General features: G+C 40.4%; 1 protein-coding gene across 6 annotated transcripts; it reads right to left on the bottom strand.

The window, feature by feature from the left end:
• Positions 1-1,995: 1,995 nt before the first annotated feature.
• Positions 1,996-25,637, bottom strand: LOC144371794 (collectrin-like). 6 transcript variants are annotated; one of them, XM_078035105.1, is made up of 6 exons: positions 20,280-25,637; positions 19,921-19,979; positions 16,151-16,236; positions 14,737-14,775; positions 11,834-11,885; positions 5,145-9,850 (listed from the first exon to the last, which is right to left on the bottom strand). In XM_078035105.1, exons 1-5 carry the CDS (start codon positions 20,335-20,337, stop codon positions 11,867-11,869), a joined length of 261 nt encoding a protein of 86 aa, XP_077891231.1. In that variant the 5' UTR covers positions 20,338-25,637; the 3' UTR covers positions 5,145-9,850; positions 11,834-11,866. The 6 variants fall into 6 exon arrangements, 3 of the variants coding, with proteins under 3 accessions (XP_077891230.1, XP_077891231.1, XP_077891232.1); XR_013431914.1 differs by lacking the exon at positions 14,737-14,775; XM_078035106.1 differs by lacking the exon at positions 11,834-11,885.
• Positions 25,638-25,643: the final 6 nt, after the last annotated feature.

The following is a 25,643-nucleotide window of genomic DNA, read 5'->3' as shown; positions in this document are numbered from 1 at the left end:
CAAAGCTCATGATATATCATCTTTCATACATTTGACTCAATTGGGTTATGAACTCCCATTTTTACCTCAAATACAAATTGCATTTCAGTCCTACCATGGGATGCCAATTGTTTTTGATATTTTCTCTTTTCTTATTCGTTAGCTACACAAACATCAAAAAGAGAGGAATTAGTAGATACCTTCATATCAATTAAGCATAAGGTAATTTTTTTTTCTGGCTCACTTGAAATATACTTTATTTTCCAATTTCAGACATTAATAGGCCCTTTGTACCAGGAAGTGTAATTAGGTGACCTGTGTTCAGGTTCTCCTTGAACACTGCCGAGGTAGGGAACTTGACATTTATGATGCTTGTGTTAAGAGCCCCCGGCCCTGGGTCCCACTGCAGGGCACAGACGTGACTACATTGATGAGCACTGAGCTTTCTACTTTTGCTGCCATGCCATTGGGACTCCAGACTCAGGAACATACTACTTTCCCCTCCTTTGTTCCTGACACCAGCTTCTTGCAAGTCCTTGTGAAAACACCCAGAGGAGCAGTCTTCTTTTCTATAGTCACCTCCACAGGGAAGGAGCAGGAAAAGTCCTTTAGAGACTTGATTTGTCTGGCTGTAAAGAACAATGACCCATGTCCCTGTCCAGTCCCCAAGATGAAGTCCTCTACATTCAGATGTTTCTCATGACCAAAGCAGAAAAAATGAGTGGAGGAGACCAAGGAGTAGATGTGGAACCAAAAAAAAGGACAGTAGCAAGAGATCAGATCTGTTTAAAGCTTGGTATTGACCCCGTGTTAATTTCTTAGTTAGATGGATGCATCATGGATATATAAGATACTACTGGGAGAAGCTGGGGGAAGAGTATTAACCTCAGCTTCACTAATATTTGGGGCCAAATCATTCTTTGCTGTGGGAACCATCCTGTGCAGTGCAGGATGCTCAGGAACATGACAGGCCTCCACTGGATGCCTGTAGAAACTTAACCATTCTCTACCCCACCCCCACTGCATACTAACAACCAAAAATGTCTCTGGATCTCCTTTAATATCTACTGAAAATTCACCCCTGGCTGAACACAACTGATATACACTATTCTCTATCATCCACTAACCAGTGAAATCTTTTCTCTCTTGTTGCATGAGAAGAAGGGTCAGGAGTTTGCAGTGTCTGTGAGAAGGTCTCTAATCAACACTGGTTTGTTTACCAATAAAGAGCACATTTAGGGTGGTTCACATACTACTGTATGTAGTTCATCAGGAGAAGGCTGGGGTTTGTCAAGGCTCTTTACAAGCCAGAATAACACCCACTGGGTTATATTACAAAAAGGATGTGGAGCCCCATGTGGTGGTGCACACCTGTAATCCCAGTGACTCAAGAGGCTGAGGCAAAAGGCTCACAAGTTCTCAGCAAAGAGAGACCCGGTCTCGAAAAATAAAAAGGACTGGGATGTGGTTCAGTGGTTAAGCACCCCTGGGTTAAATCCTCAGTACCAATAAAAAAGATGTGGAGATTCTAGAGACATGGGAAAGATATACTATAAGAAGCCAAGACCCCAAAGCATTAGAGTGTCCACTTTGATGCCATTTACTCTCTTAACAGATATATACCTTTGAAGTCATTCTGTCATGAAAACTAGCTTTAGAAAAAAATGATACCATGGGACTCTCTTTTCTAAATCACATAGATGGAGATCACTTCTTAAATAAGGAATTGGCCCCAAAGTGACCTCATAAGGAATGGAGAGTGTTAGGGATCTCATTCCCTTGCACCCACTGGCTAAGTCCCCTTAGTCCTCTCCACACTCAAAACTTTTGGCACTTCCTTATTAAGCCTATTCAGTGTCTTCACCATTCAGTCTTCCACTTCAAATCTGGACTACATGAATGCTCTAAGTTGAATTTGTTGCCCAATTGCTTGTATTTTTGGCCCCTCCCCCTTCCTTTTTGACATTTGGGAATTCCCAGTTACACACATGCTTTTGAGGGAAATGTTCTCAAAAAATACTGCTTAACAGACTTCCAAATATAAGTACTATAACCAATTAGTAGCCCTTCAACAATTAAATCTTTGAATTGGTGTGAATATACTGTATATACAACCAGAGATAGGAAAAATTGTGCTCTATATGAGTAATAAGAATTATATGCAATCCACTGTCATATATATATAAATTTACTTTTATTTATTTATAATAAATAAATAAAAAAAAGTAAATTCTCTTAGTTGTACATGGACTCCATACCTTTATTTATTTATTTTTATTTGATGTTCAGAATGGAACCTAGTGTAGCAGGCATGTGAGGCAAATATTCCACCAGCTATAACTACAGCCCTGGAGAAATTTTTGTATTCTCTCCCTGGCGATGTCAGAAATGCAGACCCAGATGCCAGGCCCCTCTGCCCAGGGCTGTGTCTGAGAGCACCAATGGGGAAGAGAGAGGCTTGAGCTTTCCTTGCGCTCCAGATAGCATGGGGCGCCCCGCGTGCCACTCTGCCTCATGCTGTCCTCGTGTCCATGGGGCAGGAGCCTGGCGGGTGCCACATCCCTGCAAACGGCGCCCCACGCGCTTTGTCTGTCCCAACTGTCACTTGTTTCGTGTCTGGCTGCGACCACACACACACGCTGCGAAACGATCCCTACTCAAAGACACTGATCTTGCTCCACCGCTCTCATGGGACTCTACCTGAGCAGGTGTGTGCACAGGTACCTGGGCACACGCAAGGCCGCCCTAGCAGCACGGCCTTTGAGGCCCAGGAGAATCACCCAGGAGCACCGACCTCTGAGGCCCAGGCCTGCCCCCCGCCCCCAGGACCCTGGCCTCTGTAAACCTGCCCGGGGACACCCAGAGCCCCAGGATCGCTCCCAAGCCCCCCACAAGGTTCTGCACAGTGGGGACCACACCAGAGGCAGGAGGGCGGTGGGCACCCCGCCTGCGAGGTACAATCCGCACTGGCTGCCCCTCTGGCTACTCCTGACACCCCAACTTACCAAGGTCCGCTCCGAAGGCATGAAGCGCAGACTTCGCCACGCCCCAGACCCAGGTTGGCCCCACAGCCCTTTCAAAGTCCAAAAGAATCCCGAGGGTCCAGGGAGCCTCTACAGGTGCCCACCTTCCCAGCCGGCCGCGGACCCCTGTGCCAAGGAGACAGTGCTAAAGAACCTCAGCCAGTGCAACAAAGGGAAAAGGAAGTTTGATGGAGCCCTGTGGTTTGAGGAACCTGAGCCCAAGAGGAAGCGGCAGAGCCCACAGCGCAGACCATCTGCCTTCAGGCCCGTCATCAGAAACGGAGTGGAGCCGTCCTTCCTGCCCAGGCCTGGGCCGCTGAAGAGAAGCGTCCGCTCCAGGGCATCTGCCTCTGTGAGGAAGACACTGAGCCATGGCCTGCCCTCCAGCCTTCCTGGGGCCTCCCCTGGCCCCTGCCCCACCGGCCCCAGCTCCCAGGCCAGCCCAGGACATGGTCTCACAGCCCCTGCTGCAGGCCTGGGAGCAGATGTCCCACTGTCCCAGGAGCCTAGGCCTTCCTCCCCTTCCCAGGGGCCACACCAGGAGGGCCCTGCTGAGCCCCAGCACACTCAGCCCCCTCACCTCCTTGGCTCCTAAGAGTCAGAGCCCTGCCACCCTCCTCTGAGGCTCAAAGCCACAGTCCCTTTAGGCCCCTCTACCTGACAGGAGTCACTGAGCCAACAGCTCACTTGCTACTGCTTCTGCCTGACAGGTCTGCCACCCCCAGACCTCCTCTCCCTACCCTGAGGAGCCCAAACTCTAAAGAGACTACTCAGATCACAACCCTGGACTTTCCCCTGCCAGCCCTCTCCTGCCTTCTCCCTGGGAGGAGGCGCACCAGGAAGGTGGCCTTCTTCCCATGCTCAGTTAGCTTAGTTAAGTGTTTCTTTTCACTTTATATAGTAGTAATGACAAGAGTTTTGTTTTACTAGTGACTGTCATATGCTTTCTTTCAAAGTTAAGTGTTTGTTGGTATTTTATATAGTAGAAATAATAATAGTTTGTTTTATTAGTGACTGTCATATGCTTTCTTTCAAAGTTAAGTGTTTGTGCGTATTTTATATAATAGTAATAATAATAGTTTTGTTTTATTAGAGATTATCATATGTTTTCTTTCAAAGTTAAGTGTTTGTTGGTACTTTATATAGTAGAAATAATAATACTTTGTTTTATTAGTGATTGTCATATGCTTTCTTTCAAAATTAAGTGTTTTTTGGTATTTTATATAGTAGAAATAATAATAGTTTGTTTTATTAGTGATTCTCATATGCTTTCTTTCAAAGTTAAGTGTTTGTTTTCACTTTATATAGTAGTAATGACAAGAGTTTTGTTTTACTAGTGATTATCTTATGTTTTCTTTCAAAGTTAAGTGTTTTTTGGTATTTTATACAGTAGAAATAATAATACTTTGTTTTATTAGTGACTGTCATATGCTTTCTTTCAAAGTTAAGTGTTTGTTGGTATTTTATATAGTAATAATAATAGTTTTGTTTTATTAGTGATTATCATATGTTTTCTTTCAAGGTTAAGTGTTTGTTGGTATTTTATATAGTAGAAATAATAATAGTTTTGTTTTATTAGTGATTGTCATATGCTTTCTTTCAAAGTTAAATGTTTGTTGGTATTTTATATAGTAGAAATAATAATAGTTTTGTTTTACTAAAATAAAATGGTTTTGTTTTGTGTTTGTGACTGGGCCTGTCCTATGCATTTTGGAGGGTCTGATCAGTATCCTTGGCCTCTGACGCATAGGTGCCAATAGCACACCTACAGCTATGGCTACCTACAGTGTGTCCCAGTAATTTTCAAAGAACCAAATCGCCCTTAGTGGAAGCCACCAATCCAGAGCTAAATTTAAAAAAAGAAAAAGAAAAGGTTAAGTCTCAATAACATGCTTCCAAATGAAAAAGCTTAGTGTATATATATATATATATATATATATATATATATATATATATATATCATAATGTCATTTACACACATTATATAATTTTATTCAATGTAATCATGATGTAATTTAATTCATATTCATGCATATATCTCTACTTTTATATAGTATAGGTATATCAAATAATATGAATTAAATTAATTACACTGACTAAAATATTTTAATATATCATTAATAAATATAGTGTAGTATTAAATTTAATACAATTAATGTTATTCCATTATACGAATTATAGAAAAAGAAATACAAAATTGTATTTCTGACATAATAAAGAAGGCAAAAATCTAGGCACAGGGTCATATGTCACCAATGCTGTTCTCTCCATCTAAAGTCTCTTGATACATTGTTCAAACATGAATTTCAGGTTGTTTTCCGTTGGAGGGCCAGGGAATACAGCTATGAACACAGCAAAGTGCCTTTGCCTGTGGAGCTTGCTTTCTAAGGGTATCGAGGCAGAAGATAAACAAGTAAATACATAAAAACACTTTGGGGTGGGGATAGGAGGGGTGGTGAGTACTCTAAAAACAGCAGGGCTGTAGTAAAACCACCAATCAAGGTTTTTGCTTGAAATTTTCCACTCACTCATGTGTGGGGTTGACAGGGCACTACATGTAAGTGACACATAAGTAGGGGCTTGGACTCTGATTGCATTAACTGAGATGCTTTTGGCATTTGGGGTAGGATGTCCCCTCTTCGGTGGGACTGCCCTGAGCCTTGGGCTACATTATATATCTCCAGTCTCACCTCTAATTGCTACAGCACTCTCCAGTCATGGATGTAGGTCCAACCCCTGACACCTACTCTACCCTGTCCCTGTGACTGCACACACGCAATTTCCTGGGTGGAGTCAATACCATCCATACCCAGGTAAAGTCTTTATATTACTTCCTTCTCGTTATTTTACGTTTAGATATTTTATTCTTTTTTTATTTTTTTTTAGTTTTATGTGGACACAATAACTTTATTTTTTAATTTTTACGTGGTGCTGAGGATCGAACCCAGGCCCTCACACATGTTAGGGAAGCCTTCACCACTGAGCTACAGCCCCAGCCCAGAAGTTTTATTCGTTAGATAGCTTTAGAGTTTACCTAAACAGTGAGTTATTTGAAATGCTGCCCTGATTTATGATGTAGGTGTTTGTAGACATTAATCCCAAGGTTCCTTTTCACAAAACTTCTATTTCAGCTGTCTGTTAAGATCATCCAGTGGTATTAAACTCTAATAGTACAGTAACACGTATCCACAAATTCCTTCCACTTGTCCTTTCCAGGGTGAGGCCCAATTCCTCTTCCCTGAGTGAGAGATTCCCTTCTAACTGACACAGGTTTGGAAAGGGAAACTTGCAGATGCCACCTAGTCCAAGGGATGAAGGTGAACGTAAAGCGAGGTCCTGTGGACATGATTTGCCTGACACTGTATGCTCTCTCATTTCCTTCTTCAAAATCCCAACGTCTTGGATAAATGATGAGGAAACAGCAGCCAATATCCAATTGAGGACTTTTACATAATATCTCAGCAGCCCTCTTTAGAAGCATCAAGGTCATGAGAAACAATGAAAGACTAAGACATTGTCACAGAGCGGGGGAGGAAAGTAAATCCCAAGATGAAAGAGGACATTAACAGAAAATCTGGGGAAATACAAATAAAGTACTGAATTTACTTAATATTAATCTGGCAATAATTTCTTTAATTTTGATGACTATGCTCTGGTTAGGTGAGATAAGAGCCTTAGGGGGAGCTGGGTGAGGGGTAAAAGAGAGGGCTTTTCTACACAGGTATGACTGACCCTTGGAGGTAACTTATTGCTTTGGGGACTGCCCAGAGCTTGTGGGAAGTTTAGCAGCCTTCCTGGCCTCAACTAACTACGTGTCAGCTGCACTTCTCTTTCACAGTACCCTGCCCAACCAGCCATTACTGAAAGCTAGCAATGTTTCCATGTAGTTCCAAAGTCCTGGGGCAGCACTGAGACACACAACCACCCCAGGAATGAGAACCCTGGTTACACAGGAACTCTGTATCTCTGCAACTCTTTTTTTTAATCTAAAATTATTTCAGGGGCTGAAGATGTAGCTCAGTGGTAGATCATGTGCATAGCAAGTGCAAGGTCCTGGGTGCCATCCCCAGCACCACCAAAACATTCTTTTAATCATTTCAAATTGAAACGTGTGTGTGTGTGTGTGTGTGCGTGCGCACATGCAACTGCGCAAGTAGATATACAAATGTATTTTAACAAGAGCTAAGCAATTATTCATAAAGTTGCCTGGACATTGTAAAGTGAACTACAGTTATGACAGAAGCCATGAATAAGTAACAATTTCTAATTAGCATCATTGAAAATGATATAACAGATAGAAATGTGCTTTGAATAGAGCAAGATGTATTCAATACCAAGATATAAACACCCTGACCTTATAAGAAAGGTCAAAATAATTAGCCTAAATTTTCAAAATTAGGCAAGGGCTAGCTACATCTATGACCCCTGCAGGCCATATCCACCCTCTCACAATATGAAGGTGCAAGAAGAGGAAGAAATGTCTGAGCAGGGACTGTTTTCTTGTATCCTCTGTACCTGTAGTCTTTTCATCCTACAGGACCTTCTACCCCTACAGGAGTCACTGAGCCAACAGCTCACTTCGCATTCCTTCTGCCAGACAGGTCGGCCACCCCCAGACTTTCTCTCTCTACCCTGAGGAGCACACATTCTAAGGGTAGACTGTTCAGATCACAACCCTGCACTTTCTCTTGCCAGTCCTCTCCTACCTTCTCCCTGGAAAGAAGCTCACCAGGAAGGCTGCCTTGTCCCCATGGTCCCAGTTTGCATAGTCAAATGTCCTCTACTGACAAGAAACAGTCAATCTTGTTTTCTGAAAAAGTGTGATTCTATAATATGTATCAGAGCTACATATGTGAACAAAACAAAGTGGTGCATGCTGGACAAAAAATTATTCCACCTTTGGAGGATTTGGAGTGGGAACCAATCTTCATCAATGTTTTGTAGAATACTTGGGCTACGAATAATTGCTGATATTTAGCCTTACATTTGCAGGAAATGCAAAATTGTTTTTGAAAATGAACTACTTTAAATTTTTCAAACTGGTTAAAATTTAAAAGTCAAATGACACCAAGTTCTGGTACAGATTCATGGAATTGGAATCTCAGGGGGTGCCGTGGGAGCCATTGGTTCCTGCCCCTCTGGAGTGGCATTTGGAAGTGTCTTCTAGAGTAGAGAGTATAGCTACCAGAAACTCTTGCAGACACTAATGAGAATGTTCTCTGCAGCACTTTTCATCATGGCAAAGAACCAGAATGACTAAATGGCCATCAACAGGGGGATGGATAATGTAAATATGGTATATGGTATCCAGGGAACATTATTCCACAGATCACAGGAAGAAGTAGACCAGTTTCTCAAGCTCAGCACAATTAGGCCAGATAATTCTAAGTTGTGGGGATGACCTGTGCACTGTGGGATGTTTATCAACAAATTCAGCCTCTACTCGCTAGAAATCAGTAGTACTATTGCCAGTTATGACAATCAAAAATACTTGTCTGTGTTGATCTTTCCATCTACATATTATAACATGAGTTTCATGGTATTCCCTATTGGAGAGAGAATACAGCTGTAAACAAAGCCCCTTTTCCTGTGCACCTTGCTTTCTAAGGGAGGAGAACCAGAAGACCAACCAGTAAACACATGCATTCACTTAGGGGAAGCATAAGAGCTAAAAAGGAAAATTCAGCAGTAGAAGGATACAGACAATTCCATCAATGCACCTCTGACCCCAAATACTCTCCTCTGTCCCCATAACTACACCATCCCACACCATGAATTCAAGTTATTTAAATTTATTCATTGTTCCCACTGGGTTACAACTCATAGAGTATTATAGTACCTCAGCAAACACAATGAAAATGTTTTATCTATTTAGTCATAAAGATTTCTAAAAGATTTAAAATTGTTGCCGAAAACATTAAACCCTCCATTTTCAAATGAGATAGTAATTGTTATGTACAAAAAGTTCCTAGACTAAAACTCCAAAAATCAAGCGTTCATTTTGAAATTTACTACTTAACGATTGCAAGATTTGAGACAAGTCATTTCATTATACATGAAGTATAAGAAGGGCTTAATCTCTTAGTGTGCCAATGGGGGTGTGCTATTAGAATTTTAGTTGTGAAATTCCTTGTTATGTGGAATTGTCCCAAGTTTTGCATCATGCTGGTCGTTTCTCACCCTGACCATGTAAAAACCACAGTACTCTCCAGCCATAGATATAATCCCTAACATACCCCATGTCCATATGCTCCATGTGTAGAATCACTACCATACCCAAGTAAAAAACACTTCTTGTTTTTAATTCTTTTTTAAAAAATTTATTTATTCCATTTTGTTATACATGACAGCAGAATGTATTACAATTCATATTACACATATAGAACACAAATTTTCATATCTCTGGCTGTATATAAAGTATATTCACATAATTTGTGTGTTCATACATGTACTTAGGGTAATGATGTCCATCTCATTCCACCATCTTTCCTACCCCCATACCCCTCCCTTCCCCTCCCTCCCCTTTACCCTATCTAAAGTTCCTCCATTCCTCCCTGCTCCTCCCCACCATCCCCATTATGGATCAGCATCCTAATATCACAGAAAACATTCAGCATTTGGTTTTGGCTTACTTAATATTCTTCAACTCCATCCATTTACCTGCAAATGCCATGATTTTACTCGCTTTTATTCTTTATCCATTCATCTACTGAAGGGCATCTCGGTTGGTTCCACAATTTAGCTGTAGTGAACTATGCTGTTATAAATATTGATAGGCTGCATCCCTGGAGTATGCTGTTTTTAAGTCCTTTGGGTATAAACCAAGGAGTGGGATAGCTGAGTTTTAACTTCAAAAGTTTCAAGGTCATGAAAAGCAAAGGAAAACAGAAACTGTCACAAAGTGGATCAGAATCAGGGGAAGAAGATTTTGTAATTTTTTTTAAAAAAAGGATTTAGAAAAATGGAGAAATACTAATAGTGTCCATAGTTGAGTAATAATACTGAAACAATATTAATTTCTCTTTTGATCAATCTACCGTGGTCATTTAAAATACTATTAGGGAAACAGGGTGAGGTCCAGAGAAGGGTTTCTCAACCCCAACACTATTAACAATGTGGCTTGGACACTTCCTGGATGTCAGGGACTGTATAGTACAAAGCAACATATACGCTAAATACACATTCAATTGTGAAAACCAATAATATCTCCAGACATTTCCAAATATCTTTGGGAGCAGTGGTGGGTGGGAGACAAAATTTCACAAAACAGAGAACACAGGCTTGTCGGTAAGATCTTTGTGACCTTTTAGAAAATCTAAAAGTTTCCAAATTAAATACACATGGACATACACAAACACAAATATTAGCAATAAGCAATATTTAAAAGCAATATTTAATTAGCAATATTTAAAAGTTGCCTGGGTTGAAGGAAATTGTTTACAAGAAAAACTTAGCCATGCTTTAATAAAAAAGTTCTTGCTAGCTTAATAGATCACATACATATGTAGAAAATAACAAAGAGCTTTATTCAAATGCAAGATATTGACACCCATCAGAATAAGGATGCCCTTAATAACGATCTAGTTTTTTAAAGTTAGCTCTGCTATATACTCAAATGTATGAAATATTTATTAGAATGCTTCCTGCTGTCCTAACATCTTAAGAAACAGCATACCTATCCTTCTCCATGATTGACATTAGGAAAATAGGTTGCTATGGTTTAAATATGTTTTGTCCAGTCTAAAACTCACACTGAAGTTTAATCCCCACTTTAAGATATTAAGAGGATGGACTCTTAACCAATACTATGGTATTTACAGGTGGGCATTTGGGAGGTGGTTAAGATTATATAAATCATCAGGGTGGAGGCCCCATCATTGAATACTGATGCCTCTATAAGGACAAGTAGAGAGACCAGAGGCAACACACACATACACACACAATGAATGTCAATGAATGTCCTTCGAGATTTGTACAGAAAGAAAAACTAATCAACCAACAAATACTTCTTGAATTAACACCTTTTTTTTTTTGTAGTTGTAGATGGACAGAATGTCTTTATTTATTTTCATGCTGTGCTGAGGATCAAATCCAGTGCCTCATACATGTTATGCAAGTGCTCTGCCACTGAGCTACAGCCCCAGCCCAAATTAAACACCTTTTAAAAGTGTGTTTTGGGACTAGGGAGGTGACTTTGTTATAGAGCACCCACGTAGATTGCACAAAGATCTGTGTTCAATCTCCACCAAAAACATAAAATGAAAAGTATGTTTTCATGTATTAAATAAACTGAAATGCCACTAGCACCACTGAATACATATCCTACATTTTCAAGTTTTTAAATATAGAGTTGATGGAATTGAGTTCACTAATATAATCATTTTGATCAACAGTTTTTAATGAATTTATTTTTATATTTTTATTTTATATATTTATTTTTATTGGTGGTGAGGGTTGAACCCAGTGCCTCCCATGTACAAGGCAAATGCTCTACCACTGAGCTTCCTCAGGCACTAACTGATGTTTTTTTTGGGGTTTTTTTGTTTGTTTGTTTTTAACCAATACATTATACTAACACATACACAAGTAGTTCCTTTAACTAATCCATAAAAAGAAGAAAAAATGCTTCCTCCCTTCCCCGAATTAGGAGAGCCCTGGTCTGAAACAATTCTTTAAGAATTGGCTCTGCTGCCATTTCTCATCAATGGGGCCAGACAAGGCCAACGGTATCCAAGGGGTGGTAAGAATCAGGTTCTTGTTTCTGGAAATTAGAAGGACCAAATGGGAGCTGGGCTGCTGTTTTACAAGCACAAGACCATTAATCCCCTTACCTTACTGTGGATACAAGAGCATGTTGTTCCTTTTCAGATCACAAGACTTATCCTTGAATAATTAAGCAGAGGAAGAAATCCATTACATACCCTAAACCATTTAACTCAGAGAGAGAAAGCCATGCCTGAGTTACACTTCTACCTCTATTGCTAAAAGTGATAAATTACCTAAATGTCAAATTTTGCATAAACTAGAGAAATAAATTTCCCTGTTTACCTGGAAAATAGACCATAAACTTTAAATGTAGACCATAGTTTTCTTGGAAACTCCTTAGAACATTAAAAAATTCCCGTGAAACTGCTTTAGTAAATCTGGCCTAAATCATGTCATAAATGGTGGGAAAAAAAACTGGTTGCCATCATCAATCTAACTCCCAAGCAAAACTCAACCTAATCTAATGAAACATAGACATTACTCTTAAATTCATTTTTCATCCATCTTTCATTCTGGTTTTCTAAGAAAACCCAGCAAATATCAAGAAACCCATTTCTTAGGAACTGTAAATAACAATGGTTGAAGGAATTGATTGGTTTCTTTCTTTCTTTTTTTTTTCTTTTAGTTGCAGTTGGATACAATACCTTTATTTTATTTATTTTTTTTATGTGGTGCTAAGGATGGAACCAAGGGCCTCGCATGTGCTAGTTGAGTGCTCTACAGCTGAGCCACAACCCCAATCCCTGGTTTCTTTCATATTTAATCTATCTTCCTATCTCTATCACAGCCAGGTTCATGCACACAGGTTGGGGCAGAACAGGAATTGGTATACCCATGATTTTACACTCATGCCCAACACACAGCAGGACTTTAGTGTAGGTTACTCAATTCCACAGATCTGACTTCCTAGATGGCAATGAAGAAAGAAATAGATGTTTCTCACACCACTGCCTTTGGCCCCTCTGTCAGTGCTTTCATTCTCACCAGATGGCATCTGCAGCAGATAGTGTAGCCTCCCTGTCATTTCCGGCTCCTAATTAAAACTGGAACCTGCAGGTGCTCTCCTTCCAGCAGGTCTGGCCCAACCAGAGGCACTGAGTGTGGGCCCAGTCCTTCACCCTCTGGGCTCTGCTTCTGCCCTACACTCACTCCCCACCCCCAGCTTCATCCTGGCTCATTTAGAAGTGGGGGCAAGAGAGGTGGGATCAGACAAGACAAGCAAAGAAAGGCAAAGTGCATTCTCACTGCCCAGGGCCCTCTGTGGCTCCCTCTTGCTGTTGGTGGTCCTTGGTCGTGGTAGGCAACCAGAAGCTCTCTATTCAGAGTGCTCCTATGGGGTCTTTGGGGAGCCCTGCGAGATCTTCTGCACTGATGGTGTCCCAGAAAAAGGTGCTGCACTCTCACTTCTTCCAGTCTCCCCTCCCAACCATGACTTGGCCTCCAGTGGTGCACCTGTGTCCTCAATCCACCACCTTGCCTTGCCCTGCAGTTGATTTTCTGCTCAACAGGCAGTGACTACATCCAATTCTTCTTGGAAGCTTCCTCCTAGGCACAGGAATGTATTTAGGTACTGACTGTTGAGAGAGCTGCCCTCTCTCACCCCATCTCCAGATGGATCAAGCCAGGCCTACAATTTTGGACTTGTCCAGCTGAGAGGCTAGCGGTCTTCTCTGTCCCACTGCACACCCAGTGACTTGGGATGCCATCCTATCTCTAGAACCCTAGCTGCTACTATTCTGGTGGCACCTGGACAGAGTCCTGAGAATGTCTTTGATTGGGGAGCAGCCAACCAGGAGATAATATGCCATCTCCCCTCTCACAGACACCTCCACCCTCTGATTCTATCAGTTCTCTACCTGGCTGGAGGTGGCAGGCAAAAGAGAAGAGACCTCACCCCATACACATGAGCTCTGGTGTGCAATGGGCACCATCTAATCCTCATGGACCCAACTGTCCACACCCTGACTGGCTGCATTGGTGTCTGCACAGGAACCCATTCTGCCCTAAGCTCCCTGGGGAAGGGAGTGGCACTCTCACAGCCCTCTCTGCAGGCCCACACCTGCTGGCCCTCTGATCCTCTTAGGGAATCCCAGGCTTGCCTTCTACCACCCACCTGCTCCCGGTGCCCTGACCAGATCGGCTCTCCAGCAAGTTCTGCATGGATGCAGCAGGACCTCTCTTCAGAAGTCACATTCTCTTTCTGAGCTCACCATTTACTCATGTCTTAAGTATATACCAATTCTAGATCTAGACATATGAACTGGCTTCCTCAGGAGAGAATGAGCTCTGTATCACTAATGGTAATTAAACCTAATGTGAGTTACTGTAGTAAGGAGGGGGTCAGAGGTGGGTGAAAATGAGAGAGAATTCAGCTTTCTCTGAGTTACTTGAATCTCTACCTTCAGTTCGTCAAATGTGTTTTATTTTCTGGACTGAACAGCATCTTCACCGTCTTTTCCAATATTTATGAATAATCAGAGAGGCAGAAGAGTGAGTTTCAACTCTATCATGCACTATGTACCCCCCCTTTCCACAGGAGAAGCCTGGGCATTCAGAATGCAGCTTTCTTTGTGGAAGGGCATGTAGAATACAGTCCAGCACATGGATTACATCTCAAACACATCCTGCTCATCACTCACTTCTCTGACAGCAGTACTGCCAGGACTTACACTACCTGAGCCTTCACAGAAAAACTTTTACTGATCCCTGTTCTAGTTCTGTACTTTTTGATATTTACAACTGGCAACACAAGAGTATAGATACCCTAGGTGTAAAAGTCAAAGCAAAACACATTTCGTACAAAGTGATCACATATTCATAGACTCCTACAATGTCTCAGCTTCTGAAGCAAAACATTCCAAAGATAAATTCTTCAATACTAATACAAAATGTCACATATTTAGTTGATTTTTACCAGGAAAGGGAACATTTTGCATAGCCATGCATCAGGTAATTTGAAGGTACTTACAGGGAGTAATAGTGCCATGAACACAGCAATGTATAAAACCTGTAAACAAGAAGGAGTAGTAGAGAACACACAGACACCATACGGGTTAGCACTGCCAGATAACCAGTGGCTTTGTTTCCTTTTCAATTTCTTATAATATAATCACCTTGTTTTTACTGAAAAAGATTTATATAGTTGTGAAAAGAATGCTGCAGCTTTATACCATAACAGTAAATACTTTTTCTGTGAAACAAGAAGAGAATTTATCTCAGGGAAAATTTTCTTCTACTATATATATAATATCTCCTTGCAATGTTTTGACTCATGTGGAATATTTTGGTTAAAAGTATACACTAAAAATATACATGAGGGCTGAGGTGGTGGCTCAGAGGGATAGCGCTCACCTAGCATGTGTGAGGCACTAGGTTTGATCCTCAACTCCATTTAAGATAGAATGAAGATATTTTGCCACCTATAACTCAAATTATAATATTAAAAAAATATATACATGACATTATTACATCAAATTAAATCCAACATTATATATAACTATAATGCATTAATAAAAACACTAACAAGCCTTATATACCCATACTGTCTCAGATAGAGCTGAGCTGAGGCTGAAGGATGCACTGAAGAATTATGGAAGATATTTAACACTCCATATGTGACACCTACCAATCTAAATGCTCCTCAGCTGTCAACAAGTATACCCTTACAGATGTGTATGTCTCCCAATACCAGTGGAGACTGGTTCTGTCCTCAGCTAGCAAGTGACACTAAGAATGACTGGTGGGGGGGCTGGCTGGACAAGCTAGCTCCCAAAGAGAAAGGAACCCACACCCAGGTTCTCCATCCAGCTTACCAATCAGATAAGACATTTCACCTCTCAAAGGGAGGCACCAGAGAGGGAGTAGAGAGAAACCTCATCACAAATAGTGAAGGAAGGAAACACCATGAAGAGAAGATTCCTCCAGTGTAACAGAAAAAAATGCGAGACTATGCAAAGTTGTACTACGTGCTTTTAAAGAAAACTTCCAAGTTGCTATGACAGACACCAGTTAGGGGAAGAACCTATACATATTTCTATTATTTTTCAAGGTGAGAATAGAGTTCCTTACTGCCTGCCTATTGATCCATCTGTCCACCCTTCTTCAAGAAAAGTTATATGTATACAATAGAAACACAGAAGCTTAGGAAATATAACTCCAATTTTGGAAGTTAGTTATCTTCATATTGCCTCCGGAATGAAGAGCACCATTGAAACATGATATAAGATGTAAGCTTATACATTACAAAGGTCTTTTAATGTTTAATACAAATAAAGGACCCTTCCAATTGGCTAAAATTTATGTTCAAGATCAAGGATTAAAATAATCCACTGTCTTACATATTATTGCAAATAATCAGTTAAGATTTTGTACTGTTTGCTTACTCTGTTGTTTCTCTGTTGGGAACTTTTCTCATGGAGAAAGCCACCATCGCTCTGAAGAGAGATTCTTCATTTGTATCCCAGACATACTGAGAGAGAAGGAAAGAGAGGTATGGGGTTAAAAACAGTCCATTATGGGGCTGAGGCTGTAGCTCAGTGGTAAAGCACTTGCTTTGCATGTGTGAGGCACTGGGTTCGATCCTCAGCACCACATAAAAATAGTAAAGATAATATGTGTTTATCTATAACTAAAAAAATATTTTTAAAAAACACTCCATAAGATGCTACACTCATTCTCATAGTCTCCACACTTCCATCCCATCTCCTTTGTACACAGAAAACTGGAGAACATGATAAATCATGTACCATAGCTTCTGGAGTAGGGCTTTTGGGACATTCCATAATTCCAAATTTGATGTGTTTCCTTTTGTGCTCTTTCTTAGAAACTGCCATATTAGTAGCCAGTCAGTCAATAAGGCATTTGGACAAATCATCCTTGCCATATAGTATAAGAGTTTAAAAATAGTCAAATGGTTCAGCATAGCCCCTACCTTTTAATAATGTATGTGTTTCCAAAATTAGTTTTACTCAGAATAACTGTAGTCCAATCTAATAAGATCAAGGCATAAAGAAGAAACTAGTCCAGTTATAGACAGCAAACAAACACTATTCAAACAGGGATGCACTGTTTTCAGATTGGAGAAATGGGGAATAAATCTGTTCAAGTATAGGAGAATGATAATCCAGTATAGCAAATAACAATGAAAGATGCTAACCAGACCTTGCCAGAGCATGAATTTAAATTGCTTTTCAGATCTTGGAGATGATCTGACTTGATCTCCAGTCCTTTCATTGGTTCCCCTTAAAAACAAGGATATGATTTGCCTCAGTAGGAGTCCCATTGGGGTCACAGAGCAAAGCCCCAAACTACGTGGAACAGTACAGGACTGACCAGATCCATATCAAGATGGATATCCTGTAACCCTCACCAGTTGATCTTGAGTAAGGGTGGAAGGATTGAAAGCGAGTGCACTGAGGTTACATATTTCCACAAAGGCATTCAAAATGTTTCACTGCGTCTCTACATAGAAAAGGAATCGAGCACATGTACCACATAAGAAGAAAATAGACAACTTAAGAGAGGATAAGAAAAGAGGTGCCAATTTAAACACAGGAATAATTTCTGACCCAAAATTCCACTCCTGGCTAAAGAGTCCTGCAAAAAGAAAGGTGTGGAAAACATATATACAAAAAAGTTCACAGCAGCTTAAGTACCTGTTGCACATACTACTTGATGCATAACAGGTGCTCAAAAAGTATGTGAAACTGAAAACATCTTTACATACCACATGTGACTCCACAGACCACATGGAGCATGAGAGACATATTTATTCATCCATCAGTTCAGATTCCTTGGTTCCTCACTTCAATAACATTTATGCCAAGGCCCTAATGTCCCAGCTCACCTTGCTTTCTGCATACATCTCAGGACCCTCAAACCCAGGCCAAACCCAAATTTTAGGTGAGTAATACAACATAAGTGGAGAAAATCACAAAACAGGGACTATTGGCTTAACTCTAAATTCATAATGACCTACCCCCAAATTGCCTGGGAATCCCTTAGGTTTCCTCTCTCTCTCTGATGGCTCACAGGACTATTTTAACCTCCTATAGGTCTGCTGACTTATTATGCTTTCCTTCACACCTCACTTTCACTAGACACTGTTGCTTTATACTTTACAGATACATCTAAAGTCATCAAGTTGAACTCCCTCATGCTCTTGACACCAAGATACAAAACTTCGTCTACAGAAGCACACCCTGTCCATCTTCTCCCTTGAAGGGCCAGACATGCGGTGCCTCTCCTATCAATGGCTATTCCCCCTACCTCTATTAGGAATGGCTTTCCTGGGCCCTTCTGATCATATAAACAACATCAGTTTCCCTTCCTCTTCTGTGTATTCAAATCTACCTGCAGCCTGTCCACTGCTCAAACTTTTCCCATTGAGACAACAGTACAAATCAATCACTTCACTCACTCTTCCCTTCATTCATGCACCATCTCTCTCCTACTCTTCATAGTCAAAATGCTCAAAGCAGTTGTCCATACTTCTGTTTACACATGTTCACCACCCATTTATATTTCATTCCACCTACAACACTCCCTCTAATATCTGCCTTCTGGCTGTCAATCCACAAAAGAGGCTCTCTCTAAAGTGACCACTGACCTCCACATTGCTTAACACAACAAGCGTGTGTCACCGTTCATCTTGCTTAGCTTCCCAACAGCATTTGAGGCTCTCAAGCACTTCTTTCATGTTCAAGCAAAACTCTTTCATGCAGCAGCCTGCATACTCCTGGGCCCGGTCCCTTTCTGAAACTACAAACATGATGACATGCCACTTTGCTTTTTACTGCCCCAATTCCAGACACCTTAGCCTTCCTTCCATCCCTCATGCTTAGCAAGCGCCTTCACATATGCTGTTCCCTGTGTCATTCCTTCTTTCATCCATAGTTCACTTCAACTCATGGACCTTATAACAGAAGGGCCAGATACTAAGGATCCTGATGAGGCCAAAGCTTGTAATATTGTCAAGATTGCACATTTGCTTTTCTTTACTACATCTTTAATGGATGACCGATTCTCCCACTACCATAATCCCCATAGGGCAGGGACAAGTCTGATTTTAGGGTCAATGCATCTCCACCACCCAGCATGGCACCCACTCTAAGCATCTTAGGATGAGAAACCCTATACACTGGGTTAGGGGAAAGGGTATAGAGTGGATTCTGCTGTCAGTCTGCCTGGATTCAGATCTGACCTCTATCACTTGGTGGCTTTAGGTCCTGAAAGGGTCACTTCATTTCCTTGCATCTCAGTTTTCTTACCCATCCAATGAAAATAAGAGTACCTATACCACTTTCCTTAAAAAGTTGTTGTTAAGGGCTATATGAGCTGATAGCAGTCAAGTGCTTACAAGGCTCCCTGCTAAAAAGTAAATTAAGTTCGCAGTCAATTCTGGGTGTTATTTGCAATTATAATTCACCAAGTAAATAATACAATGATATGTTGGTGGACTGTCCTGTAATAGAATACCTGAAAATTCTTTTAGCACATTTTTTTGGGGGGGTTTCTAGTTGGAGGCCTCTTAATGACACCTGTGGGGGAGTAATTTGCACATCACTCTGGGAAGCTGACACTGAAATTTGAAAATAACTGACTTATTAATTCAAGTCTCTTTACTGTTTCTATATCCACAGAGGCCCTGTGAGTATTTCTAAACTTTAGTTTCAAAAGTATATATGACACATTGTCACTTTGGTAGTTGTAAAGAATTTAAACTTTACATTAGAATTTGAATTCTTGTGCTATGAAAGACTTTCTGTATTTAGTAGCATTCCTTCTTTTCCATGACTAGAAAACAAGCTGCCCAGATTCCAAGGACTACAACAATGAGGGGCAGATCCAACCCAGACCCTCAGTCTCCTTAGCTCCACAATGCTGGATTAAGTGGTTCAAGTTCTCTAAATTGGTGCCATACAAAACTTCAATGTCTTCCTGCATACATTACAGATAAAGAACCTCAGGCAAGCCTATTGTAAACAATTTCTATTTTAGGATACTCTATCTTTACATTTAGAAAAGATCAGACTTCAAGTCTTTAGAAATGATATATTATCTTTACTATGCAGACAGAGGCCCATCATCAGAGAAAGGAAGCACAGTTCTTGGGTAACAAAATTCAAAATGAACATGCAGGTGTTCCACTTACTGCTTTATCGCCAAGAGCTCTTCTGATACTAAGTCTCACTTTAAAGGCGTTTTCTGCATCTGCCAGAAAAGAAAAAGAAACAGCAGTATATGATAATAAAATCTGCCCAAACATAGCCCAATTAATCCTAATATTTAATGAACTAAAAGCAACAGAAAACAGAACTACAAGGAAACTGTCCCTAAACACCCCTGAAAGTTGGATGGCAAGGACCTTAGGTGGTTTACATTTTCTTTCAAACTCATAAAACAGTCACAGGCTAAACTTAAAAGCCACAATATGCCTGCAGATTTAGAAAAATAAAGATTTCTTTCAGTCAATGACTTGTTAAGCTATTGTTAAGTTTCAAGGCTACATACCTGGTTGACAGAGTTCAGCATGAATAACAGTCACTAGAAAAAAGAGGAGCCACAACATTCTTCTGGAGTGGAAAACACAAGGCAAACTGAGAAAAAAAAAATCCACCCTCCACTTAAAGCTGCCTTAGCCATTCTGTGACCGGATTAGAATATCAGAGAAATCAGTGAGCCACCATCTAAAAGGTTTAATAATTAACACCCATACACTTGGGTTAATACTGCAATAGAAGTGGCCCATCTCCTGTCAGTTATTTACAAAAATCTGTTTGAAAAACAGATTAGTTGTTTTTCCCAAACTCTACCTCAGAAGAATGTTTCCTCTGCTGACAGAATGGGGATCCGCCCCCCCTCCCATCCCTTCTGCAGCAGCCTGGTTAAGTGCACAGTGGAAGAAAGGGAGTCCTCAATGGAGGTTTTCCTTGCCATGAACTTTCCACCTTTTCAAGGCTAAACTACCTGGTTCAGAGATAGGCTCTTTGAATTTGGGAAGCAAATATCACTCCTTTCTATCTCTGGGGAACAAAGGATGCACTTCCCTGAGTGTCCTCTTCTCTTACCTTGGCAGGTAAACATCCCAGGACAGCTTCCACTTCAAACAAAGGGGATGGTTTTGTTTAGCCCTAGGGTTTGGCCATTATTGAAAATCCAAGTTAGTGATATGGAGAGGTGCTGCCCAATGGACCATTCTGCTTCTTTGTTTTGTTTTTGTGACACTGGAGATGGAACCCAGGCTTTCCACATGCTAGCTAAGCGCTCTACCACTGAGCTGCATCCTAGCCCTAAATGAAATACCATTTGATGATGGAAATGCGCTGTGCTTGTGCTACCCAGTATGTAGCCCCTGGACATAGGTGGCTGTAGAGCAGCTGAAATGGGGCTGGTGCTGCTGAGAAACTGAACTTTTTGTTTAGTAGCATTTAATATAGTTTAGCCACAGTAGCTAATGACTGCATTGGTCACAGCTACACAACTGTAACCTAGAGCTACCTACCATGAACTAGGCTCACTGGATTATTCTGCTAAGCCTCAAAGCAACACCTCAGTTATTATAATCACCTGACCTGTGAGAGGACCAAGGATCTGGTGTCCAAATTGGCAGCAATGCCTTGAGTGGAACAGGTTTACTGCCTAGGCTGACTACAATGGAACCCAGGTCCACCACACAGAGTGTCTTGTCCCCATAAATCCAAATAGAAATTGAGACAAAACCTCAATGGAATTTTACTGAACCATGAAGAATGAAATTATAGCATTCGCTGGTAAACTGATAGAACTAGAGAACATCACGCTGAGTGAAATAAGCCAGACTTAGAAAGCAAGGGTCAAATGTTTTGTCTCATATGCAGAAGGTAGACCAAAATAAGATAAGGGGGGGGGGAGTGAGGGAAATTCTATGAAAACAGAAGGGAGATCAGTGGAGCAAAGAGGACTGAGTGGGAAGCAAAAGGGATGGGAAAGGAACTGACCAAACTATGCTATATACATATAGAAAGTTAATTTCACCTTTATGTATATCTATAACACACTAATTAAAAACTTTTGAAAATTCCTTAGGCATCTTATTGACACCAACAGAAGTCCCCAGGCCCATGTCAGAGCTTTCCTCTCCCAAGTTGTCTCTTCCTGAATTCAGTCCCCAGATTCCACCTCTTTCCTCAAAAATCATGAATGGAAAGTTTAGATTGGGTACCCTTATGTTAAAGAGGAAATTGAGATTTTAAAAGCAACAATGAGAAGATCAAAAATGGCACTTCTGCAGCATTTTAGAGACACATTGTTTCCCTTTCCTAGGAGGGGTGAAATTTTATTGGAGATGACTCCTTTCTGTTAGTGTAATTCACCTGAAGGAGCTCTTTCTCACCCCCTTTGCTTTGGCTGCAAGGACAGAGTCAGAAAAGCTGTACCACAGGGAGGGGCTGCCCAGAGTTGGCCCAGCCAGTGTGGCAATTTCACTGTGACCTGTAGTGGAAATTTCCTAGAAGAGCTCACTTAACTATTCCCGGGGGGGAAAAAAAGGCAGGATAAATGAAGTTATCTGGGGTAGGAAAAGTCAATACACATAGAGTTAGAGATTATAAGAAAGTATTTTATTTGTAGAGTGCTTGCCTACCATGGGTGGGGTGAGGTCTTTATTTCCATCCCAATCCTGGAAAAAAGGAAAAACTAAACCAAGACATATCATGTAATAAAGGTATTTTTTATTTCTAATTATCAAAAATTATTTTAATCAGTTATTTATATTCCATTTATCAACTAGCTTTTTATTATCTATAATTATTATCATAGTGTTTTTCCCATTTGGTGCATTATATTGATAAACTTCTTTATTCAACACTTAAATTGGATTTTAAAATTTATTTTTAGCATGCTGTTGGGATTGTTTGCTGGATTTTCCCTTAAGATTTTAAAATACATATTTAGTTAGACGAATATCATGTGGGTTCAAGTGCTGATTGTTAAGTGTTCCCCTTTCCAGGTCCTCACACTATCACCTTGAAAATGATGTAGAAAGATTTCTAAAACTGTCCATGTTTAGAAATATTTACAATGCATAAAAATGAAGAATTTGGACCATGCATATTATAGAGGAAGTCTTCTTAGAAATTTTTAATTTCTTACATGATCATTTATTTCAGGAATTTTGGGTTTGGTTTGGTTTTCTTCCTGGAGGTGCTAGGGATTAAACCCAAGGCCTCATGCTTGCTAGGCAAACACTCTACCACTGAGCTACATTCCCTAGCCCTGAGTATTTACAATTTCTAAGAAATTATTCATTTTGTTAAGGTATTACAGTATTCTCATGGACTTCCTGAAATATTTCCCATGAAATACCTACATTTGTTGCTATGGTCAGTTTATGTTTTCTAGTGAGCAAAAATGACCTGATTTTCATTAAAAGCCTCATCATGAAAAATGTTTTGTGGACTGCATAAAAGATGTGCACACAAAACCCTTATTACTGAAATCAGAGATTCTAGAAATGCTGTTGTTTGCAGACACTTACCCATCCTGTGCCCACAAAGATCTTTTTAATCTATTATAAGACTTTGCCCTTCTTTTTTTTTTAATACTTATTTATTTATTTTTCGGTGGACACAACATCTTTGTTTGTATGTGGTGCTGAGGATCGAACCCGGGCCACACGCATGCCAGGCGAGCGCGCTACCGCTTGAGCCACATCCCCAGCCCCCGACTTTGTCCTTCTGAGTACAGACTCAGCTACAAAACTCCCCAACTCACTTATTCAGCCAGCCAATATGAATGGACAAGACTTGATATGTGAGCAGAACCTGATTTGCCATCCAAGGGAAAGATGAGCTAAATATTACCCTGAATTAAACCAGAATATTGAGGATCTGAGTATTTAGTTAAACTGGAAAGTTTGCATGTTCATAAAATTGATTTAATGTACTATATTTTGTGATTGTGACAACAGTTTACATATAGTAACTCCATATAATACATATTTCTCACTTAACTAACAGCATGATCATAGTGAGGAATTGAAATGTCCCTCAGGACTAAAAAGCTTAAGAAAAACTGTTTCTCAAAAACAAAATCCCAATTGGTTTTTATAAACAATGTAAAACCTTCAAGTAATTGTTATCTGCTCTCTTCCTTTACATATATATATATATTTTTTTAGTTACACATGGACACAATATCTTTGTTTTATTTATCTTTATGTGGTTCTGAGGATCAAACCCAGTGCCTCACACATGCAAGGCAATCACTCTATCACTGAGCTACAAACCCAGCCCATTATTTGCTCTTTTCTACGGCTATTTGGAAGCTTATAGTCAAACCTATTGCCCACCTTCAACTACTCTTCCGGATCCAGCTTTATTTATTCTTCCTCAATGAATTTCCCCTATGATTCTTTCAACTATTTCTTTTATATACTGTTGTTTATATTTGGTAAGCTGCTTCAAATCATTTGTAGTGAAAGTAAATATAACTAATACTATAAAAATGAAGGCAGGCCTGGCACAGTAGCACAGCCCTTTAATCCCAGCCAGCAGGGAGGCTGAGGCAGGTGGATGGTGAGTTCAAAGCCAGCCTCAGCAAAACTGAGGTACTAAGCAGCTCAGTGAGATCCTGTCTTTAAATAAAATAAAAAACTGGGCTGAGGATGTGACTCAATGTTGGAACTAAAAAAAAGAAAAAAAAATCAAGGCACTAACAGGTATACTTGGTCCCATTTCATGTGAGTTTATTTTTTCAGGCAATAAATGATTGGCATTTGAAACATTTTCTATAAATGGGAGTTCTCAGGGTCAAGGTATACATAAGAAAAACATTTTGTTGAAAACTGCTGTTTACTCTGTGCTACTTTTAGCTCAGCATTGTTAATCCCCTCCCTACTATCTTCACAGCAGAAGTGGAAGGAAGGTGAACAGAGAAAGGAACTCATACTTCATATCCGATCATAAAATGTTGACTGCTGGATGTCAAAATAGGAAACAAGATCTTGACTGCTGCCATATGTTGAATTATATGTAGCCAATCTTACTACCACCGAGGGAAAAACTACAGCCCTCTACACAAGTTAAAAAGGGCATATTTTCAGTGAGGATTTATTGAGAAGTTGTGTAAGGGGTTGTCATAAGTACTTTGAAAGTGGTTTCCTTTGTTTTCTGCTCCCAAACACCGCTGCTAGTTCAATCAACAGACCAGTACTTACCAGATCCTTTACTACCAGTCAATCCCCTTACTACACCATGTTTAACTTTCTCCTTATTTCCTGCCCTATCCAAACCCAAGTTGGGGGAACTTTTGCCTGTAAGCTCCTTGGGATATATCTTATTTGTCTCTGGAATATAATACTGGATGAATCCTCTTGAATGAATGCATGAATGGTGAATAGAAAATGTCCTTCCTGCAGGAATGCTCCTTCGAAATTTCTGGGCAGAAAAAAAAATATTAAAGCTGATAGTGACCTCCTCACTTTTTTCTTGTAGATCCCAGAATAGTAGACAGAGGAAATACAAGAGTAATCTCTGAGAGGACAGCAAGCAGAATTTTAAGTGTGGTGGTGTCTCAACAAGCCCTAAACACCACGAAGGAACAAGGAGCAGAGGGAGTGTGTGCTCATGCCACACACACACACACACACACACACACACACACACACCCATCTGCCTAGTATTTCAAGGGTGCTGAGGGGTGGAAAGGACACAGTTTCAGATGGCTCCCTAGGGGGGGCTAGAGGACATGAAACCTAGTTGGAAGGAACAGGGTTTTACCACTGGTTTAACAGTTCTGCTTCCTACCTGGTTTCTGTTCATTAAGAGGTGGTATTTAAAATGCCGAGAGAAACGTGAACAAAGTCGATTTTTAGAGGAAGATCAGAGAATCGTGGGC

Source organism: Ictidomys tridecemlineatus, chromosome X (assembly GCF_052094955.1).
Source record: "Ictidomys tridecemlineatus isolate mIctTri1 chromosome X, mIctTri1.hap1, whole genome shotgun sequence".
Taxonomy (NCBI): Eukaryota; Metazoa; Chordata; class Mammalia; order Rodentia; family Sciuridae; genus Ictidomys; species Ictidomys tridecemlineatus.
The sequence above is the reverse complement of the archived record's forward strand: the minus strand, read 5'-3'. Positions and strand labels throughout refer to the sequence as shown.